Raw genomic sequence first — 19,544 nt, 5'->3', positions numbered from 1 at the left:
CACAAGTCTTACCTTGGCCATCTGGGCCTGAACCCCACTGGCTTTGAGTGCAGTCACTGCCTTCTGGGCCGCTGTGGGGCTGTCAAAATCCACAAAGCCATAGCCTGCAGAAATCAAGGAGATGGAAATCAGAGGGCAGGCCTTGCGTACCTTGCTTCGAAGGTGGAGAAACGGCCTGTGCAGAGAACCACTCAGCTTTCTACTAGTTAGCATGGCCTAGAGGCACCCCCCCCAATGTCTATGGCGCGGTAGACCCCTTTCCCTGACCTTCCCCCCACCATGCGCACATGCGCACATTTTTCATTACCTTGCAGTGCCACACCCTCCAGCATGCCACAGATGCATTCTGAGCGGGCAGTGCTGAGCTTGTGTTACCTGGCTAGTTAGCAAACATTGGCAGGAAAGCGAGGGAGGGAGAGCCTGCCTCTCACTGTCAGGAAGACCGCAGAGCGATTCCCCTTCCCCTCTCCAAGCCTCTGTTCTGAGTGGATGCTGCTCCCTCCTCCCCCCCCATCCCATCCCATCCCATCCCTCAGCAATGTCTGGCATGTCAGGAATTCCAATCCCCCCCCCCCACTGGCACCTCCCTCTCACACAGATAACCCAGCCCCACCTCCCAGACAGAACCAATCTTCCCCCAGAAACTTGGCTCCGGAATCGAATTCTCATCCTTTCCTCGCCCTTGCCCCTCTTTCCTTTCCAGAGTTATGAGCCCCCTCCCTGCCAAACCCGCACCCCTTGAGATTGAGTGAACTTGTGCAGGGAAAGGTATCTTCTTGGGGAGAAGGCTCGGTCCCAGAACCGCTCGATGCAATCGGGTAAAGGATGCAGTGAAGCACTCCGGCCTCTTAGCTCTCCCTCTTCAAAACCACAAGCAAAACCCCATCTGCCCCGAGCTGCGATTCCAGCCCCATATGCCCTTTCCTTCTCAACACTGCAGCACTGTGCCCCCCTCACCCAGTTGGCAGCGCACCGCCCCACCAATCTGCACTTGCCTTTGCATTTGTTGGTCGTTTTGTCCAGGATGGCCTTGGTGGAGACAATTTTGCCATATCTGTGGGGCACAAAGGAACATGGTGGAATTAATGCCGTTGCTGTTCATAACCAACATCCAGAAATATGCCACATCCTTCCTTCCTTCCCTGCTGAGCAGTCCAATAAGCTCCAAGCGTCTAGTGGTTTGTGCAGGCCTGAGCAATCCCCTGGGGAGAAATCCGAGAGAGTGCTACATTTCTGAACAGGCCTCAAAAGCCGGGCTAGAAATCATGTCTCTACTGGGTAAGGCCTTACCCTCTTCTAGAAATCCGAAGAACATTAATACATTCAGTAGGCGATGCTCTCCCCCATCACTAGAATTCCTATTGTGCAACTGCTGAAGGTGTGGTTCAGGGCAGGAAAAGTGTCAGGCAAGCAACAGCTCCTGGACAGAGGCCTGACTATGGGCCAAATGTCACTTAACATGGCAGGCAGGTTTGCTGCTGGCTAGCGGGGCTGGGCGATGTTGGGTTTTCAACATTGCAGTGTATCACCAGCCAAACATGAAATACCCCAATGTTGAAAAAAGCTGCATTAGCTCCAGCCGGCGAGATACCGGGTGAAACTGCCGCAGCTCTCATTGTGGGAGCTGAAGCGCTTTCACCCCAGCGCCTTGTGGGCTGTGGCCAATACAGCTGGCCCCAGCCTGCTGCTCAGCTGGGGGGCGGAAAGGCTCCTGCTCCTGCCCCCAGCTGAGTGAGCCCTGAGGCCCCTGCAGCAAGGACCTTGGGGCTCCTCGGCCAAGATCCCTCTGCCTTTGCTGGCATGGGGGGCGGGTGAGCTACCTTGCCCACTTGCTCCCCACACCCCAAAGATGGACCAAGTGGCAGGAGCCAAGCATACGGAACCTGTCAGGCTCTGTGCATTTGACTGCCTTCGCCCGTGAGGGTGCACTGTCTCTTTCCTCCGGTGGGGTGTGTGTGTGTGTCGTTCATCCCAGGAGGAATGACGCAGCCCGCCCTCCCGGGTGAAGTCCACAAGGTGCGGGGTACAAAGCCACCCTATCTATCCACACCTTGCAGAGAAGGGCTGCTGGAGGCTGCTGGCGAGCGCTGGGGCACCAAAGAGCCCCTACACCACTGCCATCCACCGGGAGGGTGGGCTACATCTTTCTGGGAGGAAAGGCGCAGCACACCTCCTGGAGAAGGCAGCCAGGTGGGGTCAAACTGGTCTCAGCTGGGAAGGGCGGGCTTCGCACTTCCCAGCCCCAAACCCCCTCCTACTGGCATGCAAGCAGTCCCTCTGTCTCCAGCAGCCAGCTAGTTTGTCTCTCCCTCAGCTCGCTGGGTGCTGGAGGCAGAGGGACTCAAGAGCGGTGATGGTTTCGCCAGCAAAATACCGCTGAGTGAAGCTGTCATCGCGGCCTGCCCCCACATACCAGTCCTGGCCGATATAGTGATACATCACCCAGGCCTACTGGCTGGTCATATGTCTCCTGGTGAAGACTCCCAAAGTCTGAAGTCTGTAAACGTGTAATGGGTATGTGCCAGGGAGTTCCCCTTAAAATGTTACAGGTGCTGATTAGGAAAGATATGTCGCTGTCAGGTGGTGGACTCATTACCCTGGCACACCACACGAAGGGAGTAGGGCTAAGCCAGGGTAAGCCCTAAAGGTGGTGATGGATAACTTTGAGGCAGGTTACCAGTGACAACACAGCGCAAGCCGTGCCCAGCAAACAGGTGGCAACAGGGAGAAGGAGACTTCTAGACCAGGAAATGCCAAATTCAAGCGTCTTAATTATGATTACCTTGCATAATTTATTCTGCTTTTCTGCCTGCTACGAGGGAGGAACAAGGAGTGATGTGGAACACCTAACACAGTTGCCAGCCAAAGCAGAATAAATTATGCGAAGCAATCAATGTATGCAAATTAACAAAACTCAAGGTTTTTAAATTGGACTTTCCTTGGTGTAGAAGTATTGGGGGGGGGTTCCAGTTTTTTAAAATCCCTCACCAGATATTAAAAAACCCACTGTTACATGATATGATCGCAGACATTTAGAACACACAGAGTTCAGATTGTAGCTCTTATGTATATCCAGTGCAAACATGCAAATTGCCTTTATAGCGATCTGCTTTAAAATAATCAGAACATTAAAAGTGCCCTTAAATGGGTTGCCCATCCTCCCAGCATGCCCCAAGGCAAGAATAAGAAAGCCCTGGAGCTATTGCCTGGAGAAGAGGAGGTTAAGGGGTGATATGATAGCCATGTTCAAATATATAAAAGGATGTCACATAGAGGAGGGAGAAAGGTTGTTTTCTGCTGCTCCAGAGAAGCGGACACGGAGCAATGGATCCAAACTACAAGAAAGAAGATTCCACCTAAACATTAGGAAGAACTTCCTGACAGTAAGAGCTGTTTGACAGTGGAATTTGCTGCCAAGGAGTGTGGTGGAGTCTCCTTCTTTGGAGGTCTTTAAGCAGAGGCTTGACAACCATATGTCAGGAGTGCTCTGATGGTGTTTCCTGCTTGGCAGGGGGTTGGACTCGATGGCCCTTGTGGTCTCTTCCAACTCTATGATTCTATGATTCTATTGAAAATTGTCTTTAACAATTCTGGGGTTGACTCCTCTCTGGCCAGAAAAGTTTTGAACCTCTTGAACTCTCCTCCCAAAGAGAAGCATTCCTTCCAACTACTGTTATGTGAAGTCAGGGAGCAGTCCAGTCTCAGGCATGGTTATTGAGAAGTAATTTCCACTTACTTCAGCAGGAGATTCTCCCTGGGTCGCTGCCTTACAGACACAAAGTGCTTATTTAGAAAGTGCTACTCCCAGCTTAATGTATACAGGATTGCAGCGCTTAAACATCTCCAACCTATTGCAAAAACCCGGTGTGAACGCAGCCGCCAATAACCAGTCAGCCTTTCTCAAAACAGGCAACAGAGTCCGATACTCCTTCCCCTCCCCCCAACAATGAACCCTTCAGAGTCCATCCCAGCTGCCCCCTTCAACCCCAAACTGTCCCCCCACCAATGCTTCCTGCTCGCCCTGAGCAGGATTTCCTGCCCAGGAAAGGACAAGCCCAGGAAATCCGACCGGCGCCAAGAACAGCCAAGTTCTGGCGCCTCCCAGCCAGCACACAGGGGAATCCAGCTGCAGGGTTTCAAGAGCAGGATGAATGCTGTGGTTGCAGCGATGAGATCTCAGGCTCGGGGAGGGCGGTGGTGGCGGAGGCTGCTGCTCTGCAGATGTGGGAACCGAGAGGCGGCAGGGGCACTGCACGCAAGTGATGCAAGGCAGTGGCAAAACCAGGAATGCAACCCACAATCCTCAGCTCCAAGCCACTACCAGCATTCGACTTCTAGGCCCCATTCCCTTCCCCACCTCCTCCCCGCCCCCTGCTCACAAGCAGCTTGCAGAGATCCCTTCCCTCACACTCAGCCCGGGCAGATTCCTGGTTTTGAAGGAGGCGTGTTTGTCAAGTGTGGCTTTGGGGCCAGATCCAGCATTCCAGGCTGGGGTGAGCTGAGGTAAGAGAGGAACAGCCCCCTGCCCGCCCCTCCTAGCCACTTAGCTTTAAGCACTCTAGCCTATTTCAGTCTCCTCCAGGCAAGGAGAAGTGGGATCGGGCAAGCTATGGCAGAGAAGATAAATACACAGGCGTCTCTATGTCAGTACATAACTGCAGTACTCTCTGGGTGAATGCGCACACTAGTAGGCCCCCTAATTGCCACCGCCTCCCAAAATCCCTTGCAATAATCTTTACTTGGGGTACAGCTATCTTCACATGGCCACTCATAAGATCAGGGGTCAGCCAAAGAAATGACATTTCTTGCCATTCAGAGTTAGGGTATTAGACAGACTACTGCTGAGCCCCCAAAACAAGATGACAAAGCTGGAACAACTGGAACTGCTGTAGCTGTTATTGGGCTTATTTATGAAAGTGAGGAGGAATTAAAGAACCTTTTAATGAGGGTAAAAGAGGAGAGTGCAAAATATGGTCTGAAGCTCAGCGTCAAAAAAACAAAGATCATGGCCACTGGGCCCATCACCTCCTGGCAAATAGAAGGGGAAGAAATAGAAGCAATGAGAGATTTTACTTTCTTGGGCTCCATGATCACTGCAGATGGTGACAGCAGTCACGAAATTAAAAGACGCCTGCTTCTTGGGAAGAAAGCAGTGTCAAACCTAGACAGCATCTTATAAAGCAGAGACACCACCTTGCCAACAAAGGTCCGTATAGTTAAAGCTATGGTTTTCCCAGTAGTGATGCATGGAAGTGAGAGCTGGACCATAAAGAAGGCTGATCACCGAAGAATTGATGCTTTTGAATTATGGTGCTGGAGGAGACTCTTGAGAGTCCCATGGACTGCAAGAAGATCAAACCTCTCCATTCTGAAGGAAATCAGCCCTGAGTGCTCACTGGAAGGACAGATCCTGAAGCTGAGGCTCCAATACTTTGGCCACCTCATGAGAAGAGAAGACTCCCTGGAAAAGATCCTGATGTTGGGAAAGATTGAGGGCTCAAGGAGAAGGGGACGACAGAGGACGAGATGGTTGGATAGTTTCCTCGAAGCTACCAGCATGAGTTTGACCAAACTGCGGGAGGCAGTGGAAGACAGAAGTGCCTGGCGTGCTCTGGTCCATGGGGTCATGAAGAGTCAGACATGACTAAACGACTAAACAACAACATGTCCTTGGAGCATTGGTGATGGGTAACAAGATTGCCCGAAGGTCACCACTGGCAGGCAGGCGTCCCATCTGGCAGGGCCCCCAAAAAGATTTCAAGGAAGGGGCCGGCCCCCCCTCAAAATTCCCTGGCAGCCATGTGCACACTCCAAGAGGTGTGCTTGCGTCACGCCGCAAACCACGGGGCATGTGCACAACACATCAGCGGGGTGTGCTGACGTCTTGAGTGCAACCCCCTCCCCCACGGCGTCTGCACGCAGCCTGCTGACGTCACACAGCCCCGGCTCCCTCAATCGCGGGGGCAAGGAGGTGCGCTCACTAAGAGGCATGTTATGCCACAAGGGTTGCAGGGTCTCAAATATGGGTTGCTTCCAGCCAACCTGCTTATTGAGCATTCATCCTGATTTGCTTGCATAGAGTTTGCTGGGAGGCTATGTGACACTGCATCAAGTAATTGCTATAGTGCACTTTTCAGTGCGTTATCCTGGCATTTCCCTTTCCACAGTAAATCTGATTTTGGGGTGGTGGGGGCAAGGGAGTGGCTTTGTTATAAAGGTAAAGGGACCCCTGACCGTTAGGCCCAGTCGTGGACGACTCTGGGGTTGCGGCGCTCATCTCGCTCTGTAGGCCGAGGGAGCCGGCGTTTGTCTGCAGACAGCTTCCGGGTCATGTGGCCAGCATGACTAAGCTGCTTCTGGCGAACCAGAGCAGGGCACAGAAACACTATTTACCTTCCCGCCGGAGCGGTACCTATTTATCTACTTGCACTTGACGTGCTTTCGAACTGCTAGGTGGGCAGGAGCTGGAACCGAACAATGGGAGCTCACAATGGGAGCGGGGATTCAAACCATGAACCTTCTGATCAGCAAGCCCTAGGCCCTGTGGTTTAGACCACAGCGCCACCCGCGTCCTAAATAAATATATAATCATAGTTAAAATAGCTTGTTGTGCATGGAGGTGCTCCCCTTCACGATGGGTTGGTGGGGACTGTAAAACCTGGACTGGAGGTGAGGATACAGATTCCATTCTGCCCGTTTGCCTTCCTCGCATTTAAGGACTGGGCCTCATTGGAAAGGTGCAAACGGCACGGATGATATCAGTTTGTGCTTCTTCTAGCCCCATGACCTCTCCACATGGAGCGCCTTCAATGGGCCAGGAGGCAAAGTGCCAGCCAACCGATCCACTGATGACTTGGCTCCAGTTTAGTTGAAGGGAGAGGCGAGGCAAAGGTGCAGAGAGTCAAGAGGGAAAATAAACCAGAAGAGAACACACACACAAAAAGGCAACGGGAGATCTGTAGGCAGCAGCAGAATTGCTCTAATTCTTTGTTTGCTCTAATAAGCAAGCATGACCTGGATCTGGCCTGCCCTGACCTACTGCAACTAAGGCTTCCTTACTGATTTAGCAGATTTCCCTATAGCAACCTCCTTTGGCCACAACCAACCCTCAACCCCCAAGTCTCGATGCTTTTGATCCTTTCTCCTCCTAATCCACACAGAATCATAGAATTGAAGAACTGGAAGGGACCCTGCGGATGATCTAGTCCGATCCCCTGTAATGCAGGAAGATGCAGCTGTCTCATACGGGGACTGAACCTGCAATCCTGGAGTTATCAGCACCACACTCTAACCAGCTGAGCTATGCAGCATGCTGTCAGTTGCAGTGATATTACTGGCTCTCTTGTCGTTGTTGCTTCTCCTAAAATCCCTCCTGTTGGCCCATGAGGTTCCACTGGATCTAACTTAGTAGCCCCCACCCCTAGTAAGCATAGGAGGAATCTCTGAAAGCCGTTTACTGCCGATGTCTGTCTTGCAGGGAATACGTTTTGGGCGGCTTAAATGCTAATGCCTCCATTTGAGAACCCTGACCTCAGAGGGGCTGATGAAAGCATCTTCTCTAAGACTGGGGTTTTCACTCGGGTTGGGGAGAGGTTGCCATGGAGACGGTTGGGAGGGCAATAAATTATTGACCCGGTTCTTTTCAGCTTCCGTTTACAGCATGACGCCGCCCTCCCGGGTCTCTTCGTCCCAGTAACTTACGGTTGGCACAGCTTGACAAGGTCCTGGTCTGTGGTGCCCGGGTGCAGGCCCCGGATGTAGAGATTTGTTTTGCTCAGCTGGTCCCCTCCGCCACCTCCGCCTCCTGGCCCGCTGCTGCTGCTGCTGCTGTTGTTGTTGCTGCTGCCACTGGGACTTGGGGGTGCCATCTGCTGGGCCACTGAGACATAAGGCTGCAGGGCAAAGGAAGAGAACAAAATGAGGGTCTGGGACTGCGGGAAGGTGCAGATGAATTGTGGGGAAAGGTCAAAAAGATTTAGGGCAGCATATAGTAAACTTGCTAATAGGACTAGACTTCCAAGGGCATGGAAGGAGCAACGTGGAACCCAAATCGCCCCCACTCAGCTCTTTCTTTCACTTCCTCCTCAACTTCCTAGGGTATATAAAAAAGCGAGCTGCAACTGTGAGATACATGTGCAGAATGCCTTGCAGAGAGAGGGAGTTGGTAGAAGACAGAAGGCTCAATTGTCTCCTTTTTGCATAAGCTCTCTGAGGGTGCAGCCAGTCTTGGACAGCGTCAGATAAAGAGGTTTTTGGGACAAAAATGACAGGGCTAACCAGCACTTCCTCTCTTCTTCCACCCCTACTTTAAAATCAACCAACCGACATGCATTTGTGAGATCAGGGTGGCCTATGCCAAGTTTGCTTCAGGGAGCTTTGAGTCCTTCTCCCTCATACCACCCTTCCTGGCCAAAAGAGGTCCCTGATCAATTGCCTTCAGTCCCCTGATGGGGAGAAGTAAGGAGGTTTCCTCATCCAGGATGATCAGAAGTTCCACCCTCCCAATGGATCTTAACCCCTGAATGCAACAAAAGCCCCCCAACACTGCCACCATCAGAGAAGAGAGCACAAAAAGGAAGGGGGAGCTGCCTCTCTACCATTGGCCAAGCCACCTTTGATGTCACAATCACGCCAGTCAACAAGCAAATTTAGTTGGAACATTCTCATCTCGGGGGGTTTGTAGACAATCCTTTTCTTTAACTAACAAAAGACTTTCTCAGTACCCTGAACAACAATTTGTTTTTATTACTATTGCTCCATAAATCTAATACTTATTTTAGTTAGCACGTCCATTCTTAATGGTGATTGCTATGTACAGCATTATTCCCTGATACCAAAGGTGCTTCCAGGTGGGTTTTTATTGTGAGATGGGTACTCCTCAGGCAAGCAAATTTTTCACAGCAACCACACATCATTGATATCAAAATGCCAGCCTGCAATCCCTGCATTTAATCCAGATTTGAGGAAAACACTGATAAAGTTTATTTTTTAAATTGCTTACAGTATCTGAATGTCCCATTTACAAAATTCAGCATAAGCCACACATCCCCTCCTGCCCATACCATTTTGATCTTTTCTTTAAAAAAAACAACTCTTCTGCTACCCTGTTCCAGCCCCTTAAAAAAAAAGAAAAGAACGTGTTATGATGCTTTTGGCAGTAAACTGGGGTTCATACAAGTGAATTCAACACTCATTTCCTCTTGCCAGTCAATCCTAGGAATTGTACTTCTATGAAATAGGGTTACGGACAACAGTATTCTCAGAACACCACCAAACAACAATTTCCAGGATCCTTTTTTAGGGAAAGCTAAGATAGTTAAAGTTGCATGGAAACCGAAGAATGTTTGGAATGAAGATATGCCCTTATGCCTTTTGAATAAAATCTTTAAAAAAAATAATTTGGAAAGTCCCTTGAAGACTAAAGTTGCCAACTGGCCAGGAAAAAAAACAACTGGCTTGGCCTGTTCCCTGCACCTTTAGCAGAAGCTTGTTCTGCAGAAATAAGCAGCTGCTTCTTTTTACAGGACGGTGATAAACATTAGAACCTGCCAATGTCTGCAGATCAAGCTGCTGTTAATGATACAAAAGCAGGGTCTGGTATATATACCTTGGCAACCTTATCCATATCCTTCCATACTTCATTTCCTTTTTCCACGCGTGAGGAGCAACTAAGTATTATTTCTTCTATCTTTCCGAGCTTGCTTCCTAGGGCAAGCCACAGCAGCTCAACTCTCTTCGCAGAGATCCTTGTGGCGTCTCAGAACATTACCCGTTCCTCAGGCCGCTGTCAAGGTCTTGTGACTGCAGGAGGAGGGGAAGGAGTCTAAAATACTGGGTTGTTGAGCATTCAAAGTCATTTCTCTGCTCCGGGGCATGTGTGGGGCTAGACAAGATGCACATGTGTTTGGCCGCGCATGGAGACGCTCCGTTCCCATCATTCATTTGCTAAGTGCTGCTGAAGTCACCGAGTCTGCCCTGCCCACTGGGACAATTCTGGGTGGGGTATTCATATTGCAAAACTGCTATGCTATCCAGCAGGCCTGCTAAACGCTCGAGAGAGGCCTAAGCTGGGATCGGAAAGGAACAGACAGAGGAGCATCAGCAAAGTCAGAGCGGAGGGGAAACCCACATGCAAGGACAGCAGGGGCAATGCAAAAGAACATTGTAGGCTCTTTTTAATTCACTGCTGCACCCTGGTTACTTTGAATTCACTAGCAAGGACCAAAACCAACCTCCACTGCTTGTTAACCATCCACTAAAAGGATAGAAAAATGTACTTTTATCACTTTTAAACACCCTTATTATTGAAGCGCGTTTACAACTAACTTTTCAAGCGATAGTCCTCAAGAAATAAGTCCCACAGCAAAACACTTTAATACTGCGCTGTTTGCCCTACCGTATCAGCGCAGGGTGGATGAGTTAAATAAATGTGATTTTGATCCATGCTGTAATTACCAAGAAAAATGTATCAATTTGAACAACTGATTTAAAACATTTTTTTTTCTATTGTGCAAGTTATACTACCTGAACAAGGCTATGTATATTGCCATAATAATTACTATACGACTACCATGATAATAAAAATGAATTGGTTTAACACAGAATAAAACCTTTATACAATCTAGGCACATAAACAAACACCTTTGGACTGACTGATTGATTGATTAGAGACAATATGAGCAATGGTGAAAATGAATGGATTTCTGTTTACCTGTCTCTAGGGCAGCCAGATGCAAAAGCTGATAGGATTCCTTCACCTTTAATAGCTGTCATGTATGTTACAACTGCTGAAGCTCCCCTCTTCTGAACAATGCATCTGGCCATCGTACACATGGGTTTGGTTTTTAAAGGCAGACTTTCGGCGCAATTGTAGCACACATGCATGCACGCCCTCCATGTTGATGTGGCTGGGGCTGGACGGCGCATAGCTGCCTCTCCACTGACCTCCCCTGTGGTGGTGATGTCAGTACCACCCAGATGGATGGAAAGCAGTAGCCAGCAGAAGGCTCCAATGTTCCTTTCAGGGTGGGGATCCAAGAAATCTAAAGCCATGGGAATCCCCCTGAGGGGCCTGATCTTCAGGACCGCTACCACTAGCCTGGAGCTGGCATAGACTGTCCTGACCAGCACAAGCCAGTAGGGCAGCAGACAGTGGATTCACTGTTCCACTCTAGCCCATCCCTCTGTTCTCTACCCCAGTACGGATTGCTCTGCTTAACATGCTGGCTTGTGTTAAAGTCAGGTGTTTTTTTTAAATGAGGTCGTTATCGCAAAGAGATATTCAGGTTGCATTCCTATGGCCACCGACCTGGGAGAAAGCCCAGCTCAGTTCAGTGGTACATATGTCTGAGTAGACACGAATAACAACAAACAAATAACAACAACAACAACAACAACAACAAAATTATTTATACCCCGCCCTTCTGGCTGAGTTCCCCCAGCCGTTCTGGGCATCTCCCAACAGAATATTAAAAACATGATAAAACATCAAACATTCAAAACTTCCCTAAACAGGGCTGCCTTCAGATGTCTTTGAAAAGTCAGATAGTTGTTTATTTCCTTGACATCTGTTGGGAGGGCATTCCACAGGGCGGGCACCACTACCGAGAAGGCTCTCTGCCTGGTTCCCTGTAACCTCACTTCTCGCAGGGAGGGAATCGGCTAGAGGGCCCTTGGTGCTGGACCTCAGTGTCCAGGCTGAATGACAGGGGTGGAGACGCTCTTTCAGGTATAATGGGCCAAAGCCATTTAGGGCTTTGAAGGTCAGCACCAACTCTTTGAATTGTGCTCAGAAATGTACTGGGAGCCAATGTAGGTCTTTCAGGACCAGTGCTATATGGTATTGACGGCACTGTTAATACAACTGGGTTAAATGCCACCTTTAAACTGGGGTGGGGTGGGGTGGGATTTAAACCTCTCAGGTTTAGTTTTTAAAAATCTGATCATTGTAATTTTTAACAGATTTTTATCCACCCTGTTTCAGTGAGGAGCACATTATTGTTCTCTCCCCCTGCTTTGATCCCAGGCACAATCTTCCATTGCCCCTGCCAATAGGTACTGGGTGATGGCATGACAGCAGGGAATCGCACTGCTATTTCTTCCCAGCAGAACAGGAGTTATATACTACTCCTGAACTATTCAAGCAGTCCAAGGAAAACAGCATGCAACTGCTGCTGGGTCATGCAACCATTGTACACCAAACTGCCACTGGCCAAGCAAAAGCCTTAGAGCAGCAGGACTGCACAGCAGTTCCAGCAGCAATCTGTTATTGTGAATACATCCATAGATATGGGAGTTAAGGAGCACACCAAGTTAAGTAACTAACGTCATCAAAAGCAAGAGAAAATTGGGTCCTTGTGCCTTTAACGGCTTTAGCAGAAGAGAGAATTTCAGCTAGTGCAGCTTTTCTTGCCCCAGAAGCACTCTGAATTGGCAAGCAAAACCTCCTGAAACTCCCTCTTCTGCAGTGAAGGTTTGATGCAATGTTCAGGTTCAGCGAGAGCTTGTTCCGAATACCTGTTATCATGTAGACTGGCAAGCAAGAGTGCTGGCAGTAACTTCATTTGCGGGCTTGCTGGAAGCACCTGTGATAGACGTGCAAGTTTTAGCTATTCTTTATTGCACTACCCTAGGTAGTTGCAAGGGGCAATTCAACTGATCTGGCTGCAGGGCCAGTCTTGCGTCAAGGTTTGCGGGCTGCTTAGCCAAAAACAAAAGCAGAGGGCAAGGTCATTTTTCCTGGCCCGGCCAACTTGCTTGCTTACTTATTTATAGCTTTGCGAATTAGGTGAACAGTTTGCTTTGCTGATGGGCTCACCCCCCCCACCTCCCTAGCCAAAAATGGCCAAGTTGGCTTCGCTTTCTGGTGCCTTCACAGGATCTGATTGGTGCTGTGCTCACAGAGATGTGAAAACAGAAGAGAGATGCATACTTCGAATTTATGGTTTGGAATACAACTTTTTTTAAAAAACCAACACCTTCACCAATGTGGAATGGAGAGCTGCCTGGAGAAAACAATTGAGGAAGTCAACATTTTAATGTGCCTGCATATGGACAATGGGTACCCTCCCCAAAAAGGAACAGGTAGCAGCAAAAATGGGAGTCACTACTCTTTCAGACTGGGATCTTAGTTTGTGTGGAGGAAAGGGGTTTTGTTTTGAATATTTAGAAGTGTAATCAGGGGTCCCTTTACCTTTACCTTTAAAGGTAAAGGTAAAGGGACCCCGACCATTAGGTCCAGTCGTGGCCGACTCTGGGGTTGCGGCGCTCATCTCGCTTTATTGGCCGAGGGAGCCGGCGTACAGCTTCTGGGTCATGTGGCCAGCATGACTAAGCCGCTTCTGGAGAACCAGAGCAGCGCACGGAAACGCCATTTACCTTCCTGCCAGAGCGGTACCTATTTGTCTACTTGCACTTTGACATGCTTTCGAACTGCTAGGTTGGCAGGAGCAGGGACTGAGCAACAGGAGCTCACCCCGTCGCAGGGATTCGAACCACCGACCTTCTAATCGGCAAGTCCTAGACTCTGTGGTTTAACCCACAGCGCCACCTGCATCCCTACCTTTACCTTTAACCTGTCTGCAAGCAGATCAACTGAGCACAGTGCTTCTGCATGAAACTGAGGGCTTCACCACACCTCCAACTACCTTGCCACTTTCCTCAGGAAAACCTGAAGTTTACTGCTGAATCAGACCAAATGGCAACTGAGTTTTCCTTGAATTGCCATTTGTTCTGATTCAGTGGTAAAGCGTGTTTTTTCCAGGGGAAAGCTGTGAGGCAAATGCAAAACTGCTCGGATCCATGCCGAGAAAGCATGGGGCAAGCGGAAAACCTCTAGGACTCCTGCTTTCTAGGCATGGAACAAGCAGAAGTGTGAACGAGCCCTTAGACTGGGAAGAAAAACTGAGGGGACAATTTAACCAGATTGCTGCAAACTACAGGACATTTTAGACATTATGAATATTCAGTAGAATATAAATATCTAAAATAGATAAATATGGAGGATGTTTGACTTAAGAATCGAAACCAGCCTCAGTTCCAGCTCTGACCTGTAACATTAACTGTGGGCTACACTGCAGAGCTGTTATAAACTACAGTGGTACCTCAGGTTACATACGCTTCAGGTTACATACACTACAGGTTACAGACTCTGCTAACCCAGAAATAGTGCTTCAGGTTAAGAACTTTGTTTCAGGATAAGAACAGAAATCATGCTCCAGCGGCGTGGCGGCAGCAGGAGGCCCCATTAGCTAAAGTGGTGCTTCAGGTTAAGAACAGTTTCAGGTTAAGAACGGAGCTCCGGAACGAATTAAGTACTTAACCCGAGGTACCACTCTCAGCACAGCCCCATAACCAGCAATAGTGTAACAATAACAGTGGGCTCCGCTGCAAGGTTGTTTGCAAGCTATTCTCTGAGCCCCTCAGCCCAACCCTCAAACTGCTACCGAGGTATAATAATAATTGTAGGTTTGTTGTAAGCCATTCTCTCCCCCTCAGGTTAATCCACACAGCCCTTTTGCCCCAACCTGCAATCTTCAGTGGACTACACTGCAGAGCTGTCACAAATCGCTCTCCTTGTCGTAGTTGCTAATGTGAAATATAGGGAACAACACTGCACATGAACCTCATTTGGCAGGGCTGTTATTGAAACTCTTGGTTTAGTTTTTCAGTATTTATCCCCCCCCCCCCAATGAAATAATACCTGGCTTCAAAAGAGAAATGCCCTATGCAATCAGAGAGATAGTTCTGGAGCCTACAATTTTGTAAATTCAAAAACGGGCACTCTGGATACTTATTGCACCTGCTTTGTCGGCAACCCCCATTTCACCTTCTGGCCTTCCAACCGGTCCCTCCATTTCTACTTCTCCTGCTACAACATAGCAGGCAACTTCAGTTTAGTTATGTTAAGAAAATAGTCTAAATAGGTCTGGGATGCAGAAGTAAAGAAATCTGACACAGCTGCTGGCTCTCACAGGGTCTGTGCTATTGGGCAATTCCCTTTTGCAAATCAAAACACGGCGTTACATCCCCACTTCCTCTAGTTTTATTGATAGAGAATATGTTGGTTCCTGTCAACCAGCAACTGTTCCAGCACAAGGCCCTTTCCCGTATCCAGCTGATTTCAGCAACCACTGAGCAAATGCAATATAAAGACGTCACTTCGTCGTGGTGGGTGGATATGCGCTTACTCTAGTAAGTCCCAAACTGAGTGCCGGGCATGTGAGTGTGCCACAAAATAATAAACAGAAATAAAATACTTAAAAAGACTCCTGCGAGTGCCCACCCACAGAGGAGGCCTGCCTGCTGCAATCGTGCGTGGTTTATTTCTCAGCCATCAGCTCCTTCTAATCAGCCTCTGATTCAATGGGTAATTCTGCCTTAGCAGGTGTGATAGGAGCGTTCACCAACTCCCCATACAGACTCAGAATTAGCCCTCTATAGAAAGAGCTGCCTGTTGCTTCCTTGCGCAAATTAATGCTACAGGCTTGCTTGCCTCCTTTCAATAAGAAAGCATGCCCAGAAGAGTCACAGAGCACAGCACAGCGCATAGGGCTGCTCTGGCCAGAGGGGAGGATAACTCCCACCTTTTCACATTTTAACAGCAATTTGTAAACCACTCCCGAGAAGCAGTGGGCTGACATTTCATTTTCATTTTCCCAGGTAGGTTAGTGAATTAAAATGGAATGATATTCTTCTGTGGACAGCCCTGCAGGCTTGCTGGTATGAGGCTGATTTGGCTGAGACCTTACAATTGTCAAGTGCAGCACAACCGGAAGTTTCCTGTGTCTTCAGTTGCTTTTTTATTTTGACATGGTCACACTCACTCCAGTTCCCATTTTCACTTCATGCACAAGGAACATCTGAGAATACAACATGCTCATTGTATTTTTAACACTTCTATAGTTTATTGTGGAGGGATAATGTGTGATTCATATGGGAGGGCAGAGTATTACTTTTCTGTTTTCTTTTGTATATCTGTCATCTGTGGAATATGTCAAGAATGATTGTTTGCTGTATTTATATTGCGGTGGTGGATGGCTTTAAACAATAACGTTTCATTCATTCAACTGTGAAGATATGTTGATACAGATCAACATCCAAAAGGGTTCTAAGAAACACCAGGCCCACAGAACTCATTCTCCAGCCGCAGGCCTCTAAACCAAGGCCCAGGGCCAGATTGAGACATACCGAGGCCTCATAGCATTACCAAAAAATTATTCTAACATCAAGGACAACAATGGAAATGTAAAATAAACTTTTCCTTCTGCAAATATACTGGTACAAAAAACCAACTAAAAGCAAACCATCTAAATAAAGCATATATTTTGCAACAAGCCTGTTTGCAGACGAAATATTGTCTCAGAACAACAATGTCTGTTTTAGAGTCTATTTGCTTTTTTTTTAAGCAGTTGTGTCGAATTTGAAATTTAGTAGTTTTTTAGTATGCGTCGAGACTTGAGGCCCCCGTATATGGAGGCCATAAACTGTTGTTCACTGCAGACCCTCCTAGTGTCCCTATTTTCCAGGGGGAGATTAACAGAAGCTGTCCCGGTTTCTGATTTGATCCCGAAATGTCCCACTTTTCCTTAGGGCGTCCCTATTTTCATCAGAGAAATTTTGAAGGGTATGGAATTATGCTTCTCCCGAGCCAAGGAGATAAGTGACTATACCACCTTTAGAAGACATCTGAAGTCAGCCCTGTATGGGGAAAGATTTTTTAATTAAAAAAAAATGTTTTTATATACTGTATGTTGTAAGCCACCCAGAGTTGCTGGGGCAACCCAGTTAGATGGATGGGGTATAAATAATATTTTGATTATAATAACTATTATTACGGAATAGGATATCCCTATTGTCATCAGAGAAATGTTGGAGGGTATGACATATATTTTGCAACAAGCCTGTTTTCATAAGAAAAGTTGTATCAGAACAATCATAGCTGTTTTAGAGTCTGCTTTCTTTTATTTCTTAAGCAGTTATGTCGACATTGAAACTTGGTAGTTTTTTAAATACATGTCGAGACTCGAGGTCCCTCGGAAGTGGAAGCTATAAACTGTAGTTCACTGCGGTTGTTTGTAAAGCCAGCCCAGCCCTGACCTGCAGCTGGCCCAGGGGTCAGCAAACTTTTTCAGCAGGGGGCCGGGCCACTGCCCCTCAGACCTTGTGGGGGGCCAGACTATATTTTTTTTTGGGGGGGGAGAACGAATTCCTATGCCCCACAAATAACCCATTTTAAAGAAAAGCACACATTCTACTCATGTAAAAACACCAGACAGGCCCCACAAATAACCCAGAGATGCATTTTAAAGAAAAGCACACATTCTACTCATGTAAAAACATGCTGATTCCCGGACCGTCCACGAACCAGATTTAGAAGGCGATTGGGCCGGATCCGGCCCCTGGGCCTTAGTTTGCCTACCCATGAGTTAGTCCAACTGGAGGGCCGCTCTGAGGCATGAAGGTCACAAACCCGTCTCACCTCTGGGTTGGAAATTTGGGAGGCGGACAGGACTCCTCAGGTGGGCAGCTGTGGCACAGGAAGCCTCCATGTCTAAAATCTCTGCCCTAAGCCATCTGTCATATGCACATCAGTGTCTTGCTCCCAGAGGGAACAGGAGAGCCGGCTTGGGCAACTGCCCAACAGAGCCCGGGCAAACTCACCACCATGCTACCTCTTTAGCCTCCTAGGCTGAGCCAGTCGGCCATTTTTGAAGGCAGGAAAAAATGTGTGAAGGGCAGGAGGCCGCGGACCTGGACCCCTAATTTTACGCCAGGGGTTTACGGCCTTGGGGGGGGGGGCCTGTGGGCACATTTGTAAACTGGAGAAATGGTCACAGGCACCCCATAACTACTGGCTACAACGCTTTTTTCAAGCTTCGTTTCAACCCTGGGGGGCACCAGGGAAGGCCTCTCTGGGCACGTTTTAGGGTACCCACAATTCTAGGGCAGCTCCTAGTCATGCTTATTTTAGTATTCATTTAGACCTATGGCCTGTCCTATATCCAGGCTCCAGGGTGACTTGGAACAATTGACATTCAAGGAACGTGTCTGCACCTAAAGAACTTGGAATCTAAACATAGCCAGTAAAAAGACTTGCAGGGCAACCAAGGAATTCTATATGCGACAGCAAAATATATATTCTCTCCTATTACATATATTTTCTCTTATTATTTAAACTAAATATTTAACACTTGAGTTTTGTTTTTGCAATTTTACAAAAAACCAAAGATATATATGGTGGGTTTTTTTTGGTGTGTGTGTATATATATATATATATATATACACACACACATACATACACACACCGTATTTTTTCATGTATAAGATTAGGTTTTTCCCCTTAAAAATAATGTAAAAAATTAGGGGGCATCTTATACACGGATATATCTCCCCCCCCCCCATTTTCTTAAATCTGAGTCCCCAAAAATAGAGGGCATCTTATACATGGGGGCATCTTATAGACGGAAAAATAGGGGGGGTGTATGAGAAGAGAAGGCTCCCTGGAAAAGACCCTGATGCTGGGAAAGATTGAGGGCTAGGAGAAGGGGACAACAGAGGACAAGATGGTTGGACAGTGTTCTTGAAGCTACCAACATGAGTTTAACCAAACTGCGGGAGGCAGTGGAAGACAGAAGTGCCTGGCGTGCTCTGGTCTATGGGATCACGAAGAGTCGGACATGACTAAACGACTAAACAACAATAACTATATATATATATATATATATATATATATATATATATATATATATATACCTATTGAGATGATACAGTGGTCCTCGCAAGACGAAATTAATCCGTTCCGCGAGTCTCTTCGTCTAGCGGTTTTTTCGTCTTGCGAAGCAACCCTATTAGTGGATTAGCGCTATTAGCGGTTTAGCAGCTATTAAAGGCTTAGCAGCTATTAAAGGCTTAGCGGATTAGCAGATTAGAAAAAGGGAGGGACGAAAAAAATCGGAACACTCGTAAGACGTTTTCGTCTTGCAAAGCAAGCCCATACGGAAAATCGTCTTGCGAAGCAGCTCAAAAATGGAAAACCCTTTCGTCTAGCGGGTTTTCCGTCTTGCGAGGCATTCGTCTTGCGGGGCACCACTGTACTGGGAAAATTGTACTGATTGAACAAGTGAAGGCCCAGGCTAAATGTGAGGTAATTTGAAGAAAGGCAGTTCCATAGGGAACCTGTTCTGTCTGCTCAGGTATACAAATGAAGCCCTACTCAACTTCCATTGCCACCTGAAATCAAAATGAGGGTGAGAAGCTGCAGGGTTTTCTCACTGATGTGCCCTGCTGCCCACTATGGAATTCTCTACCCCATGGAAGCCTGCAAGGCCAGCTCTGTTTTAGAGTGAAGACAGACCTACAATAACTCCCAACAGTTTCCTTCTAGCTTCGCAACGAAACTGACAAACAGGTGGACTAGGGTGGCCAGTTATGTGCATTGCCCTGCAAAAGAGGATTCACATCCCCAAAAAGGACACCAATTTACATAAAATTCAGCTCAGTAACGTCTACACTGTTCAGGATTTCAGCCTGGGGTCTCTCTCTGC

At 47.8% G+C, this 19,544-nt stretch overlaps 1 protein-coding gene across 2 annotated transcripts in view; it reads right to left on the bottom strand.

The window, feature by feature from the left end:
• RBMS2 (RNA binding motif single stranded interacting protein 2) overlaps positions 1–19,544 on the bottom strand; it is a 74,733-nt gene that overhangs the window by 16,967 nt on the left and 38,222 nt on the right. The window contains exons 1-4 of one of the 2 annotated variants that reach the window (XM_082212693.1): positions 8,435–8,687; positions 7,702–7,892; positions 996–1,054; positions 13–104 (exon numbers count right to left, since the gene is read on the bottom strand). In XM_082212693.1, coding sequence (XP_082068819.1) covers positions 13–104; positions 996–1,054; positions 7,702–7,892; positions 8,435–8,554 — 462 coding nt within the window. In that variant the 5' untranslated portion in view covers positions 8,555–8,687. Of the gene's footprint in view, positions 1–12; positions 105–995; positions 1,055–7,701; positions 7,893–8,434; positions 8,688–19,544 lie in introns of those variants that run through there. The other variant, XM_082212694.1, reaches the window with a different exon arrangement.

This window comes from Podarcis vaucheri (genome assembly GCF_965113315.1).
Source record: "Podarcis vaucheri genome assembly, chromosome: 2".
In the NCBI taxonomy this organism is placed as follows: domain Eukaryota; kingdom Metazoa; phylum Chordata; class Lepidosauria; order Squamata; family Lacertidae; genus Podarcis; species Podarcis vaucheri.
Note: the sequence above shows the minus strand (reverse complement) of the source record. Positions and strands in the feature narration are given on the sequence as shown.